Source organism: Miniopterus schreibersii (genome assembly GCF_964146895.1).
Source record: "Miniopterus schreibersii genome assembly, chromosome: 10".
Classification (NCBI taxonomy): Eukaryota; Metazoa; Chordata; class Mammalia; order Chiroptera; family Miniopteridae; genus Miniopterus; species Miniopterus schreibersii.
This window is the reverse complement of record NC_138110.1, coordinates 53702975-53728994: the sequence shown is the minus strand read 5'-3', so window position 1 is coordinate 53728994 and position 26020 is coordinate 53702975. Positions and strand designations below refer to the sequence as shown.

Genomic DNA, 26020 nt, shown 5'->3' with positions numbered 1-26020 from the left:
GGCCCCTGGATGTGCTGTGGTCATCCCTGGTGCCGGTAAGGATTGGTGTCTGTGTGTTGCACTAAGGCTTCTAGCAATAGGAGGCACTAGTAATTGTTGAAATATTTTTAGGAGGAGAGTTAATGTCTGAAGAGATTAGGGGAAGTTTTATAGATAAGGATTTGGAAATTCAGCAGTCAGAGAGGTAATTGTAATTGTTGAAATACCTTTAGAAGGAGAGGTTACTGCTGTCTTAAGAGGTTAGGGGAAGTTTCATGGACAAGGATTTGGAAATCCAGCAGTCAGAGAAGTGTGCAAAATGGTGGGCAAATCAGAATAGGAAATGGGTGGCAGGTGGAGAGAAGCCAGTAGAAGAGCCCTGGTTTGGCTGCAGTGAAGAGTCCTTAAGGGGAAGAAAAGTGGTTGGAAAAGATCAATTGGGGCCAAATCCTGGAGGACCTTGAATGTCAGGCTCAGAATGTAGGATTATTCAGCTGGCAGTGTGGAGCGGAGCCATTGAAGGTTTTTAAAGCAGAGGAGTGACATGAACATAGCCAGGCTTCAGAGAAGCTAACCTGCTGTGTGTAGGATGGATAGATTTGGGGGCAGTGTGGGTCCCTGAGACAGTGCTGGGAGCTGGGGAGGGCGCTGCATGGGACAGGCAAGCAAAGATGACTGTGGAGAGACTAGGGCAGTGCAGGGTGGAGTTGACAGGTGGAGGAGGCTCATGGGGTCCTGGAGGAGTTGGAGATGAAATGGCAAAGTGTCCGTGCCAGTTGTTGGGGGACAGTGGTGCTGGAGATTGACACAGGAGGAAGGAAGGTATGGGCCTGGCCAGGCTGGACTGCAGAGGAAGGCGGAGTGTCTAGGGCTGGCTGGGTGTCAGCTGGCTCAGCTGTAGGCTTTATGGGGACTTTGTCCAGCTTGTGCTGGACTGTGGCCAAGCTGCAACTGAGGGTCTGGATTTCTGTGGTGCCTTTTTTTTGTCCAGGAGGGGGTGGGGGAGGGAACGCATAACATTAAATTGACCGCTGTACCACTTTTAAGTGTACAGTTCAGTAGTGTTAAGTGTATTCCCATGTGTAACAGATCTCTAGAACTTTCTCATCTTGAAAAACAATCTCTATACCTATTAAACACTAATTCCTCAACCCCCTTCTCCAGCCCTTGGCAACCACCTTTCTACTTTCTATGATTTTGACAACTTTAGCTATTTCCTACAAGTGGAGTCTTATAGTATTTGCCCTTTTGTGACTGGCTTATTTCGTTTAGGGTGATGTTCATCTGTGTTGTAGCATATGTCCGAACTTCCTTCTTTTTAAGGCTGAATCATATCCTATTCATTGTATGGATATAGCACATTTTCTTTATATATATGTATATATGTGTTTTCTTCAAATAAAATCTATCTCATTTTGGGAGCAGTTAAATTCCCACCACCAACTTTCTTGAGCTCTGCACACTCCTATTTGTTCATCTAAAATTAGTCCATGAGCATTCCCATGAGGGGTTTTCATTTCCCTGCCCCCGGTGCCCCACTGAGGGCCAGGGCAGCGCTGAGCAGGAGGGTGCGGGCCGTGGGCCCCATTGGGCAGTTCTTGCGGTCATTTCGCCTGCTTGGAGTGCAATTCCCGCTCAGAACTCGCAGGCCCACAGGTGGAGCGCTCCCTCCCGCCTCTCACTCTCTCACTCGTTCTCTAAAATAAAAAATAAATAAGCAAAGCAAAAGTAAATTTAAAAAGAATAGAATTTGTAGAAAAGGGGGGTGGGGGTTCAAAGGAGCAGAAAGCAGGTGGGCCGGGCTTGCGGCCCCGAAGACCTGGGCAAACGAAAGGCCCTGGAGGAAGCGCCCTCTCGCTGCGGCCCCGCCCACCGAGTCATTTTCTTTATATATAAATATTAAATTTAAAAATCAGCTTGAGGAATACTTGACGTATGGTCCACCACAGTGAGTGAGAGTACAATCTGATGAGCTTCTACAGATGTGTTTCTGGGAAACTTCCAACACCTTCACCTTCTTGGACACTTTTCATGCCCCCAAACATTCCTTACTCCCCTCTGCTCACCCCAACCTCACACAGCCACCACCTGCCTTTCTGTCCCCATGGCTTAGTTTATACTTTTTGGAAATTCATATGCATGGAGCAATGCCTACTCTTAGGTCTGGATTTTTTCTCTTTCTTTTTTTATCCTTAGTAGAGGATATGTTTATTGATTTTAGAGAGAGAGAAATATCAATGGGTTGCCTCCCCTGTGCACTCCAGTGGGGGATAGAACCTGCAACTTTTGGTGTATGGGAAGATGCTCCAACCCACTGAGCAATCCAGCCAGGGCTATGTCTTGCTTCTTTGTCACAATGAGATTGAGATTCCATGTTGTGTGAATCAGTAGTTTATTTTCAGGAGAATGTATTTTTTAAATTTTTTATTGATTTTGAGAGAAAGAGAGGAAGGGAGATGGGGAGAAAGAAACATCACTGTGAGGATGAAACATCAATCAGCTGTCTTCTGCACGATCCCTGGGTATTGAGCCCGCCAGGCATGTGCCCTGACTAGAATCAAACTGGCAACTTTTCAGTGCACAGGACCATGCCCAACCAACTGAGCCACATGGGCCAGGGCTTCAGGAGACTGTTTTGACAGGCACTGTTTTGCCTTCTGACTACTCCATATTCTGCCCATGTCTCCCCATCTCCAGTTCTGTGTCACTATCATCTCTGGCGGGGGTACCTGTAAAGGCCTCCTTTCATCCATCCTGTCCTGTGACAGCCCCTTTTCTGCAGCTGCCCAAGTAAACTTCACAACAAGCATGCACGTTGGACTGGGACCACGCATTGCTCAAATGCATCAAGGGCTTTGCAGGACACAGAGGCCCGAATCAATCCCCAATGTGGTCTGGCCCCTGCCATCCCCTCCAAAACCAGCTTGCATTTCCCTCTCCCCCTTGCTTCCTGCATTCCAGCTTCACTAGGCTTCTTGGGCCTCTCCTTTTTCCTCCCTGAATAGGCAGTCGCCACTAACCTCTCCATGCCCCCTAGCACAGTGGCTTTACTTTTGTTTGCGGGAGACTTGGATTAGCATCTGTCTCTCTCTGGACCGTAAATCCCACAAGGTCAGTTGTTTGCTCATCTGTAGCACCTGGTGCTTAGTAGGTCATGGCTGAATGGAAGAATGAGGCTGTTTCTGGAGAGGGCTCTGTCACAAACAGCTGGTTTTTGCACTTGTGAGCTGAGCTCTGTCTGGTGTTGGCAGGATGAGCAGCTGAGGACCTTGGTGAGGCAGTTCGGACAACAAGACTGGAAGTTCCTGGCCAGCCACTTTCCTGTGAGTGCAGCCCTTCTGTGGCCTCCTCCCCCAAGGACAGGGTTCTGAGTGACCAGACAGCATTCCTGGGACAGACTTGCTGCTAAGCAGAAGAAAAGGGAGTTCCTTATCAATCCCCCCAGGCCCTTTCTTCCCAAACTGGAATTCTAGGCGCCCTGACTAAGCATCACCACTAGCAGTCTCAGCATGCCTGTGGTCTTTGGGCTCTGACGCCTGCAGCATGTGATCTGTGGCATATTTGCATTTCTTCCTGTGTTGGTGCTTAGTTTCTTAACAGTGAGACTGAAACTGAAGGGAATTGATACTTCCAGCAGGCTTCATGGTGAGGCCTCCTTCAGGGGGTCTTCACAGATACCCCCTCCCAAGACTGCAGGTGTCTGCTTGGGAGGGTTGTGTGACTGGACCTGCTGCCTGGCTTATGTCTTGGGTTGCTCAGGAGCCAGGTCACAAGACCTCTTCTGCCCTGTTCCTCACCTCCCTCTTCCATGTGATTGAAATAACATGATCAGGGAAATAACGCTGTCCCAGAAGGAAGCAAGGTGGTTTCCCACAGGGTTATTAGTTTGCCCAGTTCCATCCATGTCCTCTGTAGCAAAGAGAAACCATGTGTGTTCTGGCATGTGGCCATGTGGGGTATAGTGGATGCAGGAACAAGACAAAACCCATCTGAGCCACCTGGCCCAGGCCACAGTCCCCTGAGCCCAGTGATCAAGCAGGATCCAAGGCTGCCTCCCCAGTTCTCAATGATTCTTGTCCTCCCAGAACCGCACTGACCAACAATGCCAGTACCGGTGGCTGAGAGTCTTGAATCCAGATCTTGTCAAGGGGCCGTGGACTAAAGAGGAAGACGAGAAGGTAACTACTGGGACAGTGTCTTGTACACAGTGGGCCTTCACTTACCCCCAGTGAATCAAGAGACTGGAAGGCTGCCCCTGCGTTTGGCAGGGGTTGTCAAGCTGAAGGTTGGGTGTGTGTCCTTTGCTCATCAGTCAGTCGCACCTCTTGGCTGCAGTGAAGCCCATGAGGAGAGAAAGGTGCTGGTGTGTGGCAGGGGCAGGTTTGGTGGCTTCACAAAGGTTATTTCCAAGGTCATCGAGCTGGTTAAGAAGTACGGGACAAAGCAGTGGACACTGATTGCCAAGCACCTGAAGGGCCGGCTGGGGAAGCAATGCCGTGAACGTTGGCACAACCATCTCAACCCCGAGGTGAAAAAGTCCTGCTGGACCGAGGAGGAGGACCGCATCATCTGTGAGGCCCACAAGGTGCTGGGCAACCGCTGGGCTGAGATTGCCAAGATGCTGCCGGGAAGGTGAGCCACCTTCTAGGGGCTTGGGGACGGTGGTAACAGGCAGGATGAGGTTCCCAGGTCTGGGAGAGCCTTGTGGGTGAATATTCCTCAAGTCTCCTCTGGAGTTGTTCACTTTACCCAGAGATGCATGAGTCCTTCAGACTCTTGCATGGGCCTTACTGTAGGGAGTTCTGGGGCAGGGCAAGGAAAAGGGGCCTGGGACCTCCCATTGGCTGTGTAGATTTTCATTTAGTCCCCTCGCAGCTCTGCGTGCCATCCCTGCCCTCTGCTGTGACCAGGGTTGTCTGGTTTTTTTCTTTTTTTAAAAAAAAATCTATTGATTTCAGAGAGAGGAGGGGAGAGGGAGAGAGAGGTAGAAACACCAATGATGAGAGAGTCATTGATGGGCAGCCTCCTGTACGCCCCTCATGGCCCCCACTGGGGATCAAGCCTAGAACCCAGGCATGTGCCCTGACCAGGAATCGAACTGAGATCTCCTGGATCATAGGTCAGTGCTCAAGTGCCAAGCCTCACTGACCAGGCTGTGTGGTCTTTTTCTAGAGAGTAAACCTCCCTCCTGCCTGTGAGGTCAAGGCCAGGATCCGGACGTCCAAACCACTGCCCTGTTTTCAACCTGTTCCTCCCTGAGCCTGGTCCCGCCAAGCCCTTAGCCTCTTGGGTTTTGCAAGGAGCATTGGGAAGACTTGGCTTCAGTCTTGCCAGGCTCTTCCTCCTGATCAACTCCCAGTCTCCTAAGTTGCTTATTGTTCCCCTAAGTGTTCTCCATCTTCTGGAAACATAAAAATCTCTTGCTTGCTGTTTTCCTCTACCCTGTTCCTTTGTCCTAGTGTGTTTTTACCTTATTTTATTTCATTTATATTTTATTTTATAATTTTTTTAAATTTTAATCTTCCTTTTCTCGTGACACTATGGTCCTGGGGGGGAGAGGAGGTATAATTCCAGGTGGTGTATTCCCCTTGAAGTATAAATTGGTCTGTTTTCAGACTCAAACCTGAGCGTGCTGTCCTTTTGGAGCTTCTCCTAGCACTTGGGTTGAAGACTCAGCCTTTCGCTCTGTGTCCTGCTGGCCGGCTCAGGCCACCAGCCTCACCTTGACCCACCGCACCCTTGCTTGCCCGTCCGTCCCTCCTCACTCCCTCAGGCACAGTGAGCTCCTCTCTGAGACACCCCCGTGCACCTCTGCCAGCCCAGAATGCCCTCTGCCTGGCGCCCATTGTGTAGCCAACATCCTTCAGTTCTCGGTGGGGGTGTCAGTTCCTCAGAGAAAGTTCTCTGTCCTTCCACCCTATGCTCAGTCCATGGCAACCTGACCACAATGTCCCCACCTGTCTTCTAAGCAGCTTGTACCCCAATTGTAATTAGACAGTGATGCCCGACTCCCCTACTATTTAGACTCTAACTGTAGCCGCTTGTCTTACTTGGCGGTGTGTCCCCGGTGCCTGGAGCAGTGCTTGCTACACATTGGGCACCTCATAGATGTATGTGATCAGAAGAATGAAGTACATTATAGCTTGGAGCACCCCAGATCTGATTGTTGCGGGTGAGAGGGCAGGGAGGTGTCTTGGGTCAGGTTTCCTGGAAGCAGAACTTGAGACGCAGAGGTTAGAGGTACATGGGGTTTATGGAGAAGGGCTCTTGCCTGTGGGAGGAGGGGTGGAGAAGAGTAAAAGATGGGGACACAATGGCCTTGACCTGAAGGTGCTCTGTGTTTCCTGATGGTCTGCAGGGGGAATGATTAGCGGTACATGCCCTCCTCTTACACTGCTTGCTTAGCCAAGCTGTTACCCTCTGTTCACAATCCAAAGGGAAAGCACTCTGCTTGGAGCCTCAAAGAAAGAAGTGCCTACTATGTGTGAGCACTTCTATACTGCTGGGCACTAGTATTTAGCAGAAGTGAGTGGGGACGCTCTAGAAATTGTTCAGGGCTAGAAACTTGTGACTTAATCTTAGAGCTAAGACACCTTCGAGTTCCTCAGGTTAAACCCTCATTTACAGAAGTGGGAGCTCAGCTCAGGGAGGTTAGTGATGTGATTGGTGGCACATGGGCTGCAGGGTTCAAAGGTCCCTCGTTTGCCCCCGCAGGACAGACAATGCTGTGAAGAATCACTGGAATTCCACCATCAAAAGGAAGGTGGACACGGGAGGCTTCCTGAGCGAGTCCAAAGACTGCAAGCCCCCAGTGTACTTGCTGCTGGAGCTCGAGGACAAGGAGAGCCACCAGAGTGTCCACCCCGAGGAAAGCCAGGTGAGAGGGCTGCTCAGCCACTGGGTGTGGCTCTAGGTTGGTTGGTTTGATTGCAGGGTTATCCATCACTGTGCCATTTAACACCTGCTCTGCCCTTTTCACCTTCTCTATGGCTGTTCATTAGTTCCTGCTGAGGGCCTCGGTGTGGCTGCGTGTCTCTCACTGGGGCCTTTCCTTGTCACATGTCTGCATATACCTGGTACTTGTCTCCCCACAGGTGAAGCATGACAGGATAAGCTGACATATGAAACTGAGGGTTGTCTTCAGCCTTTCTCTGTTGCTCTTTTCAGCTTTTTCATACTAAGCATGCTTATAATTTTAAAAATCAGGTTTATTGAAGTATAATTCACGTACAGCAAAATTCATTGTGTTGAGGGATACAGTTCTGAGTCATGACAAAAGCATATAGTCATGTAACCAACCACCACCACAATCAAGATACAAAACAAAGCCTTTCCATCACCCTCCCAACCCCTGGGGCTCCTTCATCAGCCCTTCTCCCACCCTTAGCTCCTGGCACCCCTCATCTGTTCTGTCTCTGTGATTCTATATGGTTTCCTAGAAAGTCATAAATGAAATCGTTTAGTATTACATTGCAATTGTAAAAGTGAAACCCAACACCCCAGAGCAAACTTCTTAATGATGTTTTTAAATCTCATGAGTCTTAAAAAAACGAAGTTTTGAGGCAAACGTGTCAAACTGAAGATTTGACAGTGCTGGGCATGTGGTAGGTAGCACATTTCTACACTGCTTTCTAATCTTTTCTGTAGTTGTGAACTGAATAGATATTTTCTGCTCCCCCTTCCCTTTCTGGCTGGGGGCTGGATATAACTTGTTCACTATCATAGTTCTACTTGCCTCGCTGGAGCGTTTTCACCTCTATTTCTTGATTTCTTAACTTCAGAGAATATCTCTTGATTCCCTGATTATGAATGCATTTGTTGGGTAACAAATGTAAATAGTAGAGAAAGGTATAAAATGAAAAGTAAAGCAGCGTTGTCCTCCAGTGTGGACTCCCTGCAATGCCCCTAACCAGAGCGGTTTGTTTCTCAGTCTTTCCTGTATAACTGAGTAATATGTTTCAGTCCTTCTTCTTCTGACTGAAGAAGAAGCACGCATGCCATGAAGAGAAACCATGGGCATCGGCAAGTAGAGAAGCTGTCTTTCAGGATGGATAGTGTGGTGGGCAGACCTTCCTTAGTGTCTGAAACTCTTCCTTGGCTTTTGTCCCCTGGCACTCTGTGTCTGGAGGCTGGGCCTCATGAGCCCCAGACCCTGGAGGCACAGATCCTCAGGTCAATGAATTGATTCAGGCTTATATCATTTTAATGGTTCTGTTGTGCTGGTTATTTTATTTAATTAAGGTTATATTCAATTATTGTTATTAGAAACAAAACTTGAATGGTTTTAATGGCTGTTGTGTTGTTTATTTAAATAAGGTTAAATCCAACTTTTTTGTTATTAGAAGCAAAGTTTTAATGGTTCTGTTGTTTATTTAAATAAGGTTAAATCCAACTTAAAAAAATTTGTTAAAATTTTGTGTGTGTGTTTTTTCTTTTGGGTTAAATCTAATTTTTTGTTTGTTTATTTGTTTGTTAATCCTTACCCAAGGATATTTTTTCCACTGAATTTTTTTGAGAGAGTGGAAGAGGGGTAGGGAGGAAGGAGAGAGAGTGAGATATGGAAACATCGATGTGAGAGAGAGAAATCAGTTGGTTGCCTCCTACACACGCCCAACTGGTACCGACTAGGGCCTGGGATTAGAACCTGCAACCCAGGTACGTGCTCTTGACTTGTGTTTTGAACCTGAGACCCTTCAGTTTGTGGACTGACACTCTAACCACTGAGCCACACTGGCCAGGGCAAATCTGATGTTTTTGTTATTAGAAACAAAACTTTAACAATTGGTCTTGTAGCTAAATCACCACTCGTGTGTTCAGTTGTTTCTTGAGAAATTCTTAGAACTGGATAGTCACATTCTTAAAAAACTTTTTTTTCCTTTAAAAAAATATGGAACCCTTCATGAATTTGCATGTAATCCTTGTGCAGGGGCCATGCTAATCTTCTCTGTATCATTCTAATTTTAGTAGACGTGCTATGGAAGCGAGCACTTAAAAAACTCTTAATACATTTTGCTGGATTGCCTACCAGAAGAGTTTTGCCTATTCATGTGTGGATGGGACCACCGCCTGTTTTCCTCACTGGTCAATGTTTGCAATTACAAATTTTTCCCTGTGCTTCAAAAGTATTACATGATCATTGTAGAGTTAGAAAGTTCACAGAATTGACAGTGTAGGAGGCCAAGCCTGGTAACCTTAACTGCCAGAGAAAACCAGTATATTGCTTAGTACCTGCCAGCATTGATGACTAACCATAATAAGTTAAAAATGAGGTTGTGTTATATCTCACTGTTTTACAAGTTTCTTTTTCCACTTCTTTCCTTGTCATTATGTGTATAGAGATCTTTACATCATTCTTGAGTCTGTCGTGTCTCCTGTTGGTGATAGGCTGGTGGGCCTCTGTAGCCGTTTCCATCAGCTTGCTGCAGTGAGCGTCATTGGTGGGGTAATTTTACAGATGTGGAGCGACTAGGGCACCTGGTGTGGACACCTGAAATAGCTATAAACATCGCCAAGTTGCCACCCAAGGGATGGTGCCTCTTTACATTTTATTCTCCGGTCAGCAGTGCCTGGGACCGCCTGCCTCCACACCCTTGTCACTCACTCCTGGCTGTGGCTACTAAAAATAACTGCCAATTTCACATGCAATGTGGAATATTGTTAGGTTTCAATTGTTCTCTTTTACTGCTAGTGAGGTTGACAGTTTTTCCTTAATTTATTGATTTGCTTTTGCCTTTTTTTTCCTCATTGACTTGTAAACTTTTATTTGTGTATTAAGGATGTTACCCCTTGGTCATGGGGTAACTTTTCCCCAGGTTATTGGTAACTTCCTCATTTCTTTATTTTATTAAGGTATAATTTACAGACAGTGAAATCCACCCTTTTTTAGTAGACAGTTCTGTGAGTTTTGACAAATGTAACTATCACCACAGTTAATTTCCATCACCCCCTAAAATTCCCATGTGTATTCAACCACTCCCCAACCCCAGCCCCTGGCAACTGTTTATCTGTTTTCTGTCTCTGCAGTTTTGTTAAGAGCGTCACGTAAATGGTCGTAGACAGTCTATACTTTCTGCGTCTATTTTCTTTCACTTGGCGTCATGCATTTAATTTCACCCATGTTGTTGCGTCGGTGACTTTTTCCTTTTTATTGAGTGGCATTCTGTTGTACGTGTGTACCATGGTGTGTTTATCTGTTTACATTGTTTCCAGCCAGTGTTGACAAATAAAGCTGCCAGAAACATCTGTGTGCAGGTTTATGTGTGAACATAACTTTAAATTTCTCTTGGGCAAATATCTAGGAGAGGGACTGCTAGGTAGTATGATACGTAGATACCTAACTTGGTAAGAAATTGCCAGACTGTTCTTCAACGTGGCTGTTTCTGAAGGAGGACTCCCACACTGGTAGCTTTTAAACAGTGTGTATAGCATTCTTCCCCTCTCTCCAATTGTAGTGGTTATAAGCTTTTAATCAGAAGATCTGTTCTTATCTCCTTTTCTTCCTTTGCTTATATCACAAATTATTTCCATCCTGACCATTTGTCTATTACAGTAGCAATAATAGCCACTATTTAGGTTGAGTACTTTATACAACATTGCCGACCTGCATCAGGTCCCTGCGTGGTAGCCTTAGTGTCCTCGTATAGGCAAGGAAACAAACTCAGAGGTCATACAGCTTGCCCAAGGTCAGCTAGTAAATGGTAAAGCTCTGTCTGAATCTGGAGCTGTATTCTTGACTCCATTGTGCCCCCATTAACACGGGACCTTGCTTTTCACTCTCAATGTGGCCTATTAATCACAGGTGCCCTTTTCAGGCTACACTGGCGTCTGTCTGCCTGGTTCATGTGTTGAGCTTTCTAAGATTCTACCAGGAGAACTATTGCCATGAAGAATTTTCCTGTATTTCTTGATATTTTTTGTCACAAAATTAGTCTACACTCATTTTTCTTTCCCTTTTAAAATGAGTTTATTTCAGCCAACCTGATAACATATTCTGGGGAGCAAGGTCTCAAATGCTCTCTATGCTAATTTTTCAAACTTTCATTTTGAAATAATATTGAACTTACGGAAAAGTTGCAAGACTAGTACAAAGAACTCTCACACAAACTTTACTGGATTCATTAGTTTCTTTTTGTTTTTTGTTGGTAGTGGTGTTAATCCTTACCCGAGGATATTTTTTCCATTAATTTTTTTTTTTTTTTGAGTGGGAGTGGGAGACAGACAAACATCAATGGGTTGCTTCCTGAATATGCCCTTGACTGGGAATCAAACCTGCGACCCTGCAGGCTGACGCTCTAAACCAACCAAGGGCTGGATTCATTAGTTTTTAACAGTTGTCATTTGCTTTAGATCTTTCTTACATATATTACTTTTTTTAATCTGAGCCATTTGAAGGTCGGTTATATGCATTGTGCCTCTGTACCCATTGCTGTTTCATTGGGTGCTTCCTAAGAACACTGGCCTTCACTTACATAACCACAATGTAGTTGTATCTAACTTAGGGAATTTAACACTGATCAAGACTTTCTTTTTCTACTTTATCTAATCTACAGCCCATGTTCCATTTTTCCTGCTCCTGATCCAGTCCAGTATTAGACATTGCATTTACTTGTCATATCTCTTCTGTCCACTTTTAACTGTAATCAGCCTTTTGTAGTCTTTTATGATACTGATATTTCAAAGTGTACGGTAAGGGCATTTCTTTTAGAGACTGTCTCTCAATTTGGGTTCATGAGGGTTTCCTTTTTCATTTCAGGTTATGTGGTTTTTAGCTGGAATATGACATAATTATCTTATAACAAAAACTCCAAGTGGTGTGTCCTTGTGTCCAACAGGGAAGCCTTGCTACCAGCTGGCCTCCGGCGCTCCCTGCTGTGAAGGAGGAGGAAAGCAGTGAAGAGGAGGCCCCGGCAGCAACCCCTGCTGAGGAGCAGGAGGCTGTCCCTGCCGAGCTGGACAGAGTGTGCACACCAGAGCCCTCAGACGACACCCCCAAGAGTGAAGACCAGGAGGGCTCCTCGCCAGAAATCAGCCTGCCCTATAAGTGGGTGGTGGAGGCTGCAAACCTCCTGATTCCGGCTGAGGGGTCCAGCTTCTCAGAAGCCCTGGACTTGATCGAGTCGGTAATGTTGGTTACAGCACTTCCCAGTGGGCCCAGAGCACCCCCAGCAGGGACTCCTCTCATGGGCGGGCACCCTTCTGTTCACTCATCCCAGTAGCATTTACTGGGCTGATGCTAAGTGCCCAGCCTGCAGCCAGGGCCTGGGACACTGAGACAGTTGCCATATGGTCCCTCCCTCAGGGATCTCCTGACTCATGATGTACAGCACAGGTGGGGTGGGAGGGCTCCCCAGAGGAGGTAACACACTGAATTCTCGGATGGTGGAGGGGGAGGGTGTTTGAGGCCAATAACAGCACAGTTGAGCAAGGTGTTTGCAGAGCTACAGATGGTTGGGTGTCCCTGAAGAGGGACCTGGGAACTGGTGGTGCTGGAGTGGTGAATGGGTTCTAATTACTCAGGTGCTGCAGCCCCAAGGCAAGCTGGCTGTGGATTGTGCCCCTTAGGAGAGAGCTCTGCAGGGGGGGCTGCACCTCTTGGTGTGACATCCCCAGCTCTCAGTTCCATCAGCCAGGCCTGTGGTGTGGAATGGGTTTCAGGAGGTGATGGGCAAAAGGCCTGGCAACCTGGGGCAGTGGAATTCGGGGGAGGCACCCTACATTTGCCTTCCCACTTGGCCTTCCCCTGTCCTTTGTAAAAATAATGACATTTATTGAACATCTATTAAATGCCAGCCTCTGAGCTTGATGTACAGACCACCCAGTATTCGTTGAGGTATGTCCTTTCTCTGTTTTGTAGACTGAGGCTCAGGGAGGTCAAGTTGTATACCCAAGGTCACATAGCAAGTAAGCCTGGTGATCTTCACCATTGTACTGTGCTCTCAGTGTCTTGCTTAATGGTGGCTAGATGGTATGGCCCCTAGGGGGCAATCTTTAAGACCCTTGACTCTGGGTCTCACCTTTTCGCCCCAGTGGCTGGGACTGGACCCAGCTACATGGTCTGTCTCTGGTGTCCCTTCCACTCCAAGGAATTTCACAGTAGCTTGAGAAGCAGGCCTGATGTGTTCTTCAATCTGTAGCACACAGCTCTGAGGCTGCCATGTGAAGTCTGGGCCCTAAGGGGACTCTGGAGATGAGAGTTGTGCCCAGCACTGTTAGTACTTCATGGTGTTGCCACCTTCATCCTCAGGCTGTACTGCATCTTCCTCCACTTGCTGGGCACAGAGAAGAGGGGAGGGGAGGGGAGCTCACTCGTATTGAGCACCCAGTGCATGCGAGTTCCAGTGCTTAGTAATTACAGTATCTTAATATTTGAGTGCCTACTATGTGCCAGACTTATTACTGGCTACCTGCATACATGCTCTCTCTTAGTCCTTTAACAGCTCTGTGAAGTGGGTGGTGGACGCATCACCAGTGAGGGAATCCCAAGCTCAGAGGTTAGGAGGCTTGTCCGGCATCACATAGCTGGTGAGTGCCAGGGCCAGGAGTCAGGCTCAGCGGCCGATGAAGGAGCTACAGCATTTGTTGGAATACTACTCTCTGTTGCTCCCCTGCAGCACCTGTAGGAGGTCCTTGCAGGATGTGCTTCTATTAGGTGCCATCAATTCTGGGGCCGCCCCCAGCTTGTGGGGTTTGCTGCTGGAAGTGGGCCCAAGTCAGCACTGCCCTGAGCTGGCCTTCACCATTAGGAATGAACTGCCCCACTCTCCTGCCCATGGACCAAAAATCATCACTAGGGTGTAGGTCTTGTCGGGGACCAAAGTGCAAGCTTCTGTCCAAAAGTCTTTTGGCTGGGTTGTAATTTACTGGCAGGATTTTGGTGTGCCTCTCAGGATTGATTGCTGTTAGATACTTAGTGGGCAGATTGCACCCTCTGTGGCCTGGGTTCCTCAGTATAAAAGGGGGAAAGCAAAGCTTTTCAGGCAGGGGAAGCACCCATGACTGACAGGCCTGTAGAGCACAGGTGCTGCCTCTCCGGAAATGTGGCCACAGCATTGCGCCCAGGAGTTCCACTTCTAGTGATCTATATTAATGGTCAAACTGAAAATGTGGGAGATTTATATCCAAGATGTTCATAAAGTAGTTAAGTAGCTGATAGTCATGGGATGGAATATTTTGCAGTCAAAAATTAAAAGAGTTGAAAAATTTTCACCATTCATAGTAAACATTTAACTCATAGGTAATAGAATTAGACACAGTTATTCTTGCTTTGCAGACATTTTAAGTGGAACAAAAGCAGGATATAGAAGTGATTTATATTAATGTTAAAAACATGCAAAGTACTAGAAATGCATGAGGATAGTAAATTCTAAATTCTGGTCATTTCCTATCTGAAGGCAGAGGATGTGAGTGAGCAGGTGGACATGGGCTTCAGTGATAAGGTTTTATTTCTTTGGCTTATCGATGGATATTTGGGTTTTCTTTGTATTTTTCTTTGTTTTTGTATATGTTAAATAGTGCATGGAACATTTTAAAAATAACAGCTAGCAGCCATATGCGCACAACATGTCTTCAGTTTTACTTATAAACATAGATATGCAGAAATAGAAGAATCCTTGAGGAAATGGGAGCAAATGATAACAGTTGTTCCTGGTCTGTGAGCTCATACTTGACACTTGTGTACTTTCCTTTAATGAGTGAGTCCTCTCGTATCTACTGGAAGAAAAGCAGACAAATTGCAGTGATTACTAACCCCTCCTCTCTGGGCAGGACCCCGATGGTTGGTGTGACCTGAGTAAATTTGACCTCCCCGAGGAGCCATCTCCTGAGGGCAGCATCAGCAGCAGCCCAGAGCAGCCACAGTCATCACAGCTGTGGCAGGCCCCGCCGCCCCGCCAGCCTGTTGCCCCAGGGCCCAGCGTGACTGAGTACCGCCTGGACGGCCACACCATCTCAGACTTGAGCCGGGGCAGCCGGGGCGAGCTGATCCCCATTTCCCCCAGCACTGAAGTGGGGGGCTTGGGCATTGGCACCCCACCCTCCGTGCTCAAGCGGCAGAAGAAGAGGCGTGTCACCCTGTCCCCCGTCACAGAGAATAGCACCAACCTGTCCTTCCTGGACTCCTGCAACAGCCTCACCCCCAAGAGTACACCTGTCAAGACCTTGCCCTTCTCGCCCTCCCAGGTGTGTGGACCCCTCCCTGACTGCGCATTAGGTTTTGTTTACAGACTCCCAGTTCCCAGTACAGGGCCTTGCATGCAGGCACATTGTGTTCAACAAGTACTCATGGATTGTCTGCTGTGTGTGAGGGCTGGAGATGAAAGGGTGAGCAGAAACAGGCCTCGCTTTGCGCTCATGAAGCTTACATTCTGGCAGGAAGACCAGTTAATAAAAAGACCCAAGTAAATATAAATGGAATGAAGGAGAAAGTTTTTGGCTCATCTAGTCTGGGGGGAGGGTGTCATCCAGGAAGGCTTCCATGAGGAGGAGGAATTGCTTGAGCTGAGGTGATCACTGGGCAAAGAAGGGAAGGGGCTCTCTCAGTATTTGGTAAAAGAATCAATTTATTGAACACCTATTTCATATTGGCTTCATTATCACAGGGGAGCAAAGGTGGAGAGGACAGCTAGTATTGGGGACAGGTTTATAATGAGTTGATCCAGAATGTAGCGTGGAAAGTGCTCTGATGATAGCAATTGAGATCTTACTGTGTTCTGAGTACTGCTCAAGAGGGGCCCTATCTTTCCTAGAGGTCAGGGGGAGGCCCCCCAGGCTTTCTGGAGAGCAGTGTCTGAGCTGGGTTTTGTTGATCAGTTGACTTGCACAAAGGTGCAGAGATGCTAGGAGGGATTGTGGGGGGCCAAGATGGGGGCAGGAGCCTTGGAGGGCCTTAGGTATAACTGAGGGGTATGTACTGCCCTCAGGGGCTGTGGTGGGATGGGTATGGTAGGGCTTTGGGAGGGTGGACTGGAGGGATGGGGGAGAGGCAGGTCTTAGAGTTCCCATGTCCTGGACAGAAATTGAGAAAGCGAGGCCAACAGGTGGCATCTTTCAAGAGGCCACACCATCATCTGCAGTAGAGGGATTGAGGGCCAGGCCCATGTATTGGGGATGCTTGTGGGTTTTCCAAGAGAGGGCCTTTATTAAACTGCTAGGGCTGCCATAACAAAGTACACACACCGTGTTGCTTAACAGAAAGTTATTTTCTCACAGTTTGGAAGGAATGGGTACAGTTGGTTTCTTCTGAGGCCTCTCACTTTGGCTTGCAGGTAGCTGACTTCTTTCTGTGTCTTCACATGGTCTTCCCTCTGTGTATGTCTGTATCATAATCTCTATTTTATAATCTCTTACCTTTTATAATCTTCTAAGGGCATCTGTTTTATTGGATTAGGGCTCACCTGCATGACCTCATTTTGGTGACTGCCCTGCTCTGGCGACCCCACAAAGGGCAGTGGACCTGAGGGCTACAGATGGATCTGAGCTACCAAGGGCAGAGACAGGGAGAAGAGAATACTTCAGACTTGACTCAGATCTAGATTTGAGTCCTGCCACTAGAATTCACAAGAATCTGAAACCCTTTCATATTTAAAAAGGGGTTCACAGTAGTACCTACACCTCAGAGGATCTGAAAACCCCACGAAGTTCTTGGAGTAAAGTACGTAGCTCTGGCAGGAGAAGGTGTCCTTTAATGTCAACATTAGCACTGCCATCGTCACCGTCTCCTGTCCATTACAGGTCATTTAAGAGCTGTTCCCACACAGTCTATGTTCTTTGTCCTAAGGACACTATCAGCTTGGCAAAAGCGGGGACTGGGGCAATGACAAGCCCAGTGATCTACATGAACCTACTTGATGGGTTCCTGCTGATCTGTCTCAGCCTTTGTTCTCTGGTACCTGACTGGTGGGGAGTCTTCTATATCAGGAGGAACCTCTGTCAGAGTAGACAAGTTGGGGAAGGTGGGAGTAAGGGAGGGTCTCGAGGGTCTCGTCCAAACCCGCAGGTCATCACTTTGTCTCTTTTCCTTTGTCTTCCCTGGCAGTTTTTGAACTTCTGGAACAAACAGGACACACTGGAGCTGGAGAGCCCCTCCCTGACATCCACCCCGGTGTGCAGCCAGAAGGTGGTGGTCACCACACCCCTGCACCGGGATAAGACCCCCCTACACCAGAAACACACTGCGTGAGTGTTGTGCCTGCCCACCTGGTAGAGAGAGTGGCTCAACTTTACTTTTGCTTCTTACATTTGTTGTGGGAGAAGCACTGGTATTTATTATTTCACGAATAAGTTAGGTGATTCAGAAATCAGTTTAGGAAGTTTATCCCTCATAATGATACATATTTCAGGAAAGATTATGAGTCCCTTGGTCAGAAACCAGCCTCTCAACTGTTGACCTGAAATTTAACATAGATAAGATTCCTGAGAAAAGATCCTTCATTCAAGCCAGAGCTTAGACTTTAAACTTGAGCCCTTCAGCAGATATGCTGCAACCACAGAAGGAAATGACACTTCTGTGTCTCCTCTTCCTTCTCATCTATGTTTCTCCTGCTGCTCCAACTTCTGTTTTCTTCCACACAAAGATTTCCAGTGCTCTTCTTTCCTCTAGGTCCATATTTCCATCTAGTAGTAAATTCCCTCTGTTGGGAGGCCATCCTTTAACGTTCTTTAGTGTGGGCCTGCTGGTGATGAATTCTTGCAGCTTTTATGTAGCTGAAAAGTTGCCTTAATTTTTGAAAGAAATTTTGCTGGGTATAGAATTCTAGGTTGACAGCCCCCCCATCCTGGTTTAAAGATGTTGCTTTCCTGTCATCTGGCTCATCCTATTTTATCATTGGTTTTGAATAATTAATTATGATGTGTCATGATATCTTTTTATTTATGTTTCATATCCATTGTGTTCACTGAGCTTCTTGGATCTTTGGGTTTTCATCATATTTGGAAGCATTTTAGTCATTATTTCTTAAAAAAAAAATTTTTTTTAAATATATCTTTATTGATTTCAGAGAGAGGAAAGGAGAGGGGGAGAGATAGAAACATCAATGATGAGAGAGTCATTGATCAGCTGCCTCCACGCCTCCAACTGGGGATCGAGCCCGAAACCTGGGCATGTGCCCTGACCAGGAATTAAACCTCGATCTCCTGGATCCTAGGTTGATGCCCAACTGCTGAGCCATGCCCAGCTGGGCAGGTCTTTTTTTTTTTCCAGTTATTAGTGAAATTTGCCAGGCTGTATGTAGGTGTCCTCTTTGTTTTTTTTAAAATATATCTTTATTGCTTTCAGAGAGAGGAAAGGAGAGGGGGAGAGAGAGATAGAAACACCAATGATGAGAGAGTCATTGATTGGCTGCCTCCTGCACACCCCCTGCTGGGGATCGAGCCCGAAACCAGGGCATGTACTCTGACTGGGAATCGAACCCCGATTGCCTGGATCCTAGTTCGATGCTCAACCGCTGAGCCACGCCTGGCCGGGCGGTGTGCTCTTTGTTAACTTGTTTCTCCCAGCCTTCATTTCAAACTCAAGATTAAACTTTGAGCTGAGCAAACATGCTGCTATTTCTTTCATTTCTGGCCTCTCCCTCTTTCCTTTTACCTTAGGAATTCCTTCCTGCATAGGCTCATTAATCTCCGTCTCTTTTCATCTTCAGATTTCTATTTATCGTCTTAAGCCTCTTCCTTTGAACTCTGTGGGAATGTCATGGGATCATCTTCTCATTCACCTACTTGGTTGTCTGCTGAGTCCTCTGGCTTCCAGAATTGCGTTTTTCCCCCCCATCTTCAATCCATCTTGTATGTTCCCTTTTCAATCAGCCTCCCTCAGTTTTCTAACATGCATGTCTTCTCAGTTCTTGCTAACACGGTGAATTCAAGAAGCTCTAGAATTCTCACATTTGTTGCAAAAGTCCTGTGTCTCACAGAGATGTTGGAGCCATGGCTCAGATTGATTCCTTTGAACTGCAGTTTGAACTGTGAGGTGTTTCCATTTGACCAGTGCTGATCTGTCTGCTCATCCTTACAGAGGGGTCTCTCTATCCCTGGTGGGATAGAACAAGGATGTGGAAACAGATCTTGGGGGTGACCCCTGTGTAATCTCTCAGTCCCAAGGAAGGGAGGAAGTAATGGTTTGTACTCTTCTAGATTTTACCTCCCTGTGGAATGACTGGCAGGCCAAGGGAAGTGGCTGGAGCGGCAGCCCCCGGCAGCCGTGTCCAGGACTGGCCTTTGCCCCCAAGTTCCTGACAACCTGGGGTGTTTCTCGTGTCCTCAGACTGCCCCAGTAAGGCTTTGGGAATCAGCTGCGGTGGTGCCTCCCGTTGACTATGGACAGGCAGGCCTCATGCAGGTGGAGACTAGCATGTGCCATCAGAGCCGAGGTTTGCCCCCAACCAGCGGCCTGGCCGTACCTGCAGTCCCAGTGCTTCGGTGTGAGGTGCCTCTTCTGTCCCTTCCCCAGCAGGCTTTTCCATCACAGGCAAAAATCACGTATTGGTGGGGCCACATGTGGTAGAAGCTTCCTAGTATTTCTGCTTGTGGACCAGACCCTGCCTAGGTTTCTCTCTGCTAAAGCTTTCCCTCCACGTTTCTGTCCCCACTGTGATCATTCTGAGGAGACTGGGGAAGACGGTAAGTTAAGCATGTGCGTTGGCCTCACCATCTCACACCCGAAGTCTGCCTCACCTTTCCCTAAGGATGCTGCTGCCACCTGATCTCCGGAGAGAGGTGGGGGAGGGACACGGTCTTCCAGGATCCCCGCCTTCCACCCCGCCCCTCCCTTGCTGGCCACAGTCGCCTTTGTTTTATGGAAAGTCCTCATTATAGACTGATGACTGAGCAGCATCCTCAGCCATTCTTTTACCTACCTGGGTCTCCCAGACCTGCTTCTACTCTTTCCCATTTCCGAGGATGGCCCCTTCCTCTCAGTCCCTGATTAAGACCCTCTTGGGCGGGGGAGGTGGGTGGGCGAGTGCCTGGGGATGAGAGCCTGTGGGGGTTTCCTCCCTGCTGCCGAGGCCAGAGTTCCAGGTGGAGGGGAGTTAGGAGAGCAGCTGGTGTCTGTTCCCAACCCTGTCACTGAGCCTTCTTTCTGGCCCTGGCAGGTTTGTAACCCCAGATCAGAAGTACTCCATGGACAACACTCCCCATACACCGACTCCGTTCAAGAATGCTCTGGAGAAGTATGGACCACTAAAGCCTCTGGTACGTGGTGTGGACAGGCAGGTCTGCGCAGCAGGGCCTCCTGGGCTCATCCAGCTATTTTCAGTTCACAGAGCCCTCTCAGATCTCTTTGGGTTCTCCCAGCAGCCCTGAGATGTTGCAGCTATCCTAATTTTATAAATGGGGAAACAGGCTGAATTACTCATCAATTCCTCAGACCTTTCCTGAGCACCAGGCAGGCACTTGCTGGTGTTGGAGACACAACTTCACAGCATCCTGGTGAAACTCAGAGTGGGATGGTGGAGACAGACACTAAACACACGAATGCATAAATAATTAAATACTTCCAGCACAGCGTATGTGCTGGGAAGAAAACGGGCAGGTGCTAGAACGGAGAAGGACTTGCTCAGAATTTGGGACTAATTTGGAGAAGTAGTGAATTGTTCCTTAAATAGGAAGCCTTTTGCCTAACTGCTGGTTCTTTACAAAACATGGGAAAGCCACTTCTGGGTGGGCTGGAGATGGCCAGTAAAGACATGTGCAAACTGCCCTGCTCCCCCCGTCCCACCCAGATCATGATATGGTCATGCTTTTCCAATGACAAAAGACAGCTGGCACCTTAGGCTCTCTGAGACAGGCAGCCATTTCAGTTGAAGGTGAAAGAAAGGCTGGACCCGTGAGTTAAGTCTGCAGCGTGGTCCCCTCACTTCCTTTCCTCACTGCACGGTGGTCCTCATGCAAAAACCTGACAGGGAGGCTGTGGCGTCCCCATCCTGTGGTGCTGCTGATTGAGTTAAACGGGCCCAGGTACTAGTGAGCACTACCCTTTCCAGAGAGGAGAGTTTGGCTTCTATATCTGTGAGCTCTCTGGACAGGTTTGAGAGGGCAAATCTGCCGCTCTGACCTTGGCAACTGTAATGAAAGTGCACAGGGGCTTTCAGAGTCACTTCTGAGGTGTCAGTGTACCTACCCCTGCCTCTGCCTGGGAGTACTCTCCTTTCTCTGGTCTCTGCTGCCTGAGGCCAGAGAGGTGGCCTGGAGACCCCTGGCCAAGAAAGGGAAGTGGAACCAAGCATCCCCATTAGTGCTGGAACAAAGGGGTGAAGGAGTTTGGGCTTTGATCGGGTCCAGGTTCTGATTCCACAGTGGTGTGACTCTGGGCCGGGCTCTTGCTCTGAGCCACTGTTTCTACCCTGTGGAAGATGACAGCTATTGCAGGGGGTTGTGTGAGGGTTGCTGTGGCAACTTGGGGGCGCTTGTTGCCCGTGGTGACCCTCAGTGTGTTGAGGTCAGTGTCTGCTTGTCCAAGGCGGGGACAGTTAATAATGTTTGTGTGAGGCCAGTGTTCCGGCGCTGGACCTCCTTCCTGCACTGCCCGGGACAGCCAGGGTATGGCTCTGCCCCATATCCGACAGCCTGGGAGCCTCACGTGGCCGTCTCTGCCCCAGCCCCAGACCCCGCACCTGGAGGAGGACTTGAAGGAGGTGCTGCGCTCAGAGGCGGGCATCGAGCTCATCATCGAGGACGAAGTGAGGCCTGAGAAGCAGAAGAGGAAGACTGGGGTGAGTGGGGGTTGGGGGATGGGCAGCATGGACAGGAGCTGTGGGGAGATGAGGTGGTCGGAGAGTGGGTCTGGGGATATCCAGTGAAAGTGAGCCATCAGGGGAAGTGGAGCTGCCCCAGGCCTCCTAAGTGGTTATCCATGAAACTGGCCGAGGGGAGCCCTGGTGTCTGGGACCCTCCCCTCTTTGAACCATCCCTTAGCTATTCAGCGTTGTGTCCCTTGTAAGGTGTGCTGTGGGCTGGGTGGGGTGGATAGAGCAGTGAAAGCCCAGACATCCGCACCCTCCTGGAGTTCAGTGGGCAGAAACACACTGGTGGGTCTTAGTTAATACGCGTGGCAGAAAGAGACAGTATTCCAAGGGAAACCCTCCAGAGGGAGCTGGCCATGTGAGCCAGGTAGCAGGGAGTCAGTTCAGGTGAGGTGGAGAGATTGCAGGGACACATGTCAGAGGCACCTGGGCACAGAGGACCGGGCAGGGGCTATGCCAGGCCAGCCTCTCCCCCGCTGCTTTTCCTGTGTTATTTCCCCATAGCGGGAGTTCTTTGTGTCCCTTTGTCTTCGTGTTCCCTTTTTCTTGGATACTCTCCTCTGGGGAGAGGAGGAAGATGGGAATGCACCAGGGTGGCAAGCGGAAGTTATGGGGGGAGAGTGGGAGAAGGTGGGCAGTTAGGCTGGAGAGGCCCACTGACTGGGGCCCCTGGGTGTTGCCGGTAGAGAGAACTTGAACCCAGGCCTTCGAGGTCCTCTCCTCCGTGTTGGATGGAGTTTCTGAGCCAGGACTGCACCCATTTGGGGCACACTGCTGAGCTGGGGGTGTTGTTAGTCCCAGAGCCCCTCCCTGATATTGGAGCTCACCCCTTCCTTACCTGTGGGTGGGAGATGCAGGGGTGGGGCTGGGGCATTCCTGTCACAGGTGTTGGTGGAGGGCCTGTGTTCTGTGGGGTTTACGTCTCCATGTTGTGGGTGAGGGTTTTTAGGTGGAACTTGGATGGTTATTTTTTGGCCTTGTTTGGGGGGTGTTAGAGGCATGGGGACCGTGCTGGGTCCATTTGGGGATGAGGAGCGGGTCTCTGGGTGGTGGCTGGAGTTCATGTCCTGGCTCCCGGTCAGCATCTGGCAGTAAAGTCTACCCTGGGTGCGGAGTCTTTCAATGGGGCCAATGTTGCCGCGTCCCCCTGATGAGCCCCTGCCCTCATCCCCTCTGATACATCCTCTCCAGCTGGGCTTGGCTTGAAGGCTCCACTGCAGTTGGCCCAGTTCTTGGAGAGGACAGCTGGGGCCATGAGGGATCCCCAACCCAACCATAACCGCCTTCTTCCTCCCCACCCCCAGCTGCGGCGGAGCCCCATCAAGAAAGTCCGCAAGTCCCTGGCTCTTGACATCGTGGATGAGGGCGGGAAGCTGATGTCCACGCTGCCCAAGGTTCTGTCTGTGGTAAGGAGTCTGAGAACCGCAGAAGCTGTTCTACCCCAGCGAGGATGGACTCTCCCTGGAGGCCTCTGCCTTTGGGACCCTATCGCTGTGGGGAGGACCCTGGAGGTAGAGTGGTCTGGTGGTTCTTGGAAGTGGTTTCCATGTGCCGCTCAGCAGGGAGGGGCCTGATGGGCAGCATAGGGCTGGGCACCTGCCCCTCATTTAATCAGAGCAGCTCTGTTCCTGTCTTTCCAGAAAGTTTTATTTGGCAAGAGTTGAGTTTACTAAAATACTTATGAAAACCATGGACCTGGGTTCCCAGCACCTTCACTTGGATCCTAGCCATGGTGGTGACTCCAGAGAGGGTCGATGACATGCCTCAAGTACAGCCAGGAGGTTGGGGCACATCAGCCCTGGGATGGGTGCTCTCCAGTTCCCAGGCTGACCTCGGGAAGGGGGCTTTTGCCTATACACAGACTAGGTCCTCAGAAACCATGCCACAATGCTGATCCCTTGAAGCTGACGATGGGGTGAGCCTGTCTTACCCTGGTGCTTAGTGAGAGGTGTGCTGGGGGTCATGAGAGAAGGGATTTTCTGATTAGATCTTGCAAGTACCCACAGCCCTTGTGGAGAGACCTCACTCTGGACTTAGAAACCTCACTCAGACCTGCAGCTGGCATTGTGTAGGGCACATGAAATAATTTACCAAAAAAACACACATTATGGCAAGTGGTTAAGAGCACAGAATTTGGAGAGGTGGACCTGGGTTGAGTCCTGACACCAGCGCTTGCTCTCTCACATCTCTTAAGGCCCAGGGCGCAGCAGACAAAGGCCAAGAAGAGCAGGGAGGCTGGACGGGCCTGGGGTGCTTTGTGCAGCTCCTTCTGGGTGCTGGTAGACACAGGCATTGCTCTGACTGCTTGTGGCCCTGGGAGAAACTAGAGCACCCTCCTCTCTGCCTGAGGCTGTGGGGGAGGGGCCAGCATTATCGAGTATTTATTGGGTGCTGGGCTTTGAAATAGGCACTTGACAAATATTTTCTTAATCTTTAATCTCCCCATTTAGAAGAGAAAACTGAGGCTTAGAGGTTAATGTCCTGCTTAAGGTCACAACAGCCAGGAGGTGGTGCTGGGATGTGACGGGGTTTTTTTGAGTTTGTGGCAAAAAAGTCTTTAACTTGGTTCTGATTTCAGCCGACACATGTGCCATCAGGCTCCTCCAGCCTTGCCCTGCCTGGCATCAAAGGTGAAAACAGCCTGCTCAACGAGGGCTTCCTGCAGGCTAAGCCTGAGAAGCCCGTGATGTCCCAGAAGCCCCGAAGCCACCTACCACCACCTGCCCCTGTGAGTGCTGTCCACGAATGTGGCACCACCCTTGGGAACTTGTTCTGCCGCCCTTCTCCCCACGGGGCTTTGCACAAGCTGTTGCCTCTGCCTGGATCCCTGATCAGCTTAGGTTTCAGGTCTCAGTCCCGATACCAATCCTTGAGGGAACCCTCATACTGGAGACCCCCTTCCACACAAGTCCTCTTTTATGGCAGGGGTCTCACTTGTAGTTACGTTGTCTGTATTTAGTTGCTTAGCTCATGCCTGTCCTTGAGGCTGCCCTGGTGCCCAGTGGTTGCTCGCTCATGTGAACACCTGCATGTGTGAGCCCCTCCTTCTCACCAGCCCGTGTGGGTATAGCTTTTTCTCAGGTGGAGGCTGGTGCCACAGAGGGGCTTGGCCATGTCTTGTAGTCCAGCATTCATACTCAGAGACAGGAGTGACCTCCCCAGGGCCACCAGGAAGTTGGAGAGAACACAGGAGACTGGTTTCCAGAGGGAGGGTCATCGAAATGTCCCCCACCCCTCCCATCAGGTTCACTTCCTCCAGGGTTCCCTGGGAGCACACTGCCCCTGCCTGGATGGTAACCTTCTTGCCTCCTCCCAGATGACCAGCGCCTGGAAGACAGTGGCCTGCGGGGGAACCAGGGACCAGCTCTTCATGCAGGAGAAGGCCCGGCAGCTCCTGGGCCGCTTGAAGCCCAGCCACACGTCTCGGACCCTCATCTTGTCCTGAGGGGCTTGGCGGTCACGAGCCCATTCTCATGTTTACAGGGGGCTGGGGAACTGACGCTGATCTGTGAAATTAAGAACCACACTCAGGTGACCACCTGCAGGGAGCCTTCTGCTGCCAACCCCTCCCCAGATCTCTCAGGTGGAAACAGCAGGGCCACCTCTGTCCTGTGTCTGAGTGCAGCTGTGCCTGTGGCAGTTTCTGGTGCTAACAGAATAGAGTCCCACCACTGGGCCTGCCTGGGCCTTTTCCCAGGGCCACAGGGAGCCCCAAGCTCTGATCAGGTGTGGCCTCATCTCAGATGCCTTCTTAGGACCAGGCATGGCCCACATGCTTCTTCCTCATGTTGGTGTGTTTTCTTGAAAAAATAAAATTGCCTTTTTCCTAGCAATGATGGTGCAACTCTTTTGCCACCTGGTGGTCATTGGTGTGTTTGCAGCAGCAGGTAAACTGAGCCATAGCTCCTTCCTGAAGGTCTTGGAAGGTCCTTGAAGAATTTTTCTGATTTTAAGGCTCCCTCCTCACCTACTAGACAACTCTGCACCCTGCCCAGGGTAGCCATCATCTTAACATCAAACACCACAGATTTGTTTTTCCTTTTTGTTTGTTTTTGTTTTTCATTTTTTATTTCGGAGAGAGAAATAATTGACTTGTTCCATTTATTTGTTGATTGTCCTGTGTGCCCCAACTGGGGATCAAACCTACAACCTAGGTGTATGACCTGACTGAGAGTCAAACACACAACCTTTTGGTGTACGGGACGGTGCTCCAACCAACTGAGCCACTGGCCAGGGCTAGAGACTCACTTTTCATATCTATATTGGCAATAAAAATACCCCTTAGTATTGTGTCCGGGACATCATAA

General features: G+C 49.1%; 1 protein-coding gene across 1 annotated transcript in view; it reads left to right on the top strand.

The window, feature by feature from the left end:
• The window catches only part of MYBL2 (MYB proto-oncogene like 2), a 30301-nt gene extending 4755 nt beyond the window's left edge, over positions 1 to 25546 (top strand). The window contains exons 3-14 of the mRNA XM_081150188.1: positions 3231 to 3302; positions 4065 to 4157; positions 4391 to 4611; positions 6694 to 6856; positions 11811 to 12098; positions 14743 to 15156; positions 17012 to 17151; positions 20064 to 20163; positions 21570 to 21683; positions 23018 to 23119; positions 24292 to 24441; positions 25030 to 25546. Coding sequence (XP_081006314.1) covers positions 3231 to 3302; positions 4065 to 4157; positions 4391 to 4611; positions 6694 to 6856; positions 11811 to 12098; positions 14743 to 15156; positions 17012 to 17151; positions 20064 to 20163; positions 21570 to 21683; positions 23018 to 23119; positions 24292 to 24441; positions 25030 to 25158 — 1986 coding nt within the window. The 3' untranslated portion in view covers positions 25159 to 25546. The remainder of the gene's footprint in view (positions 1 to 3230; positions 3303 to 4064; positions 4158 to 4390; positions 4612 to 6693; positions 6857 to 11810; positions 12099 to 14742; positions 15157 to 17011; positions 17152 to 20063; positions 20164 to 21569; positions 21684 to 23017; positions 23120 to 24291; positions 24442 to 25029) is intronic.
• Positions 25547 to 26020: the final 474 nt, after the last annotated feature.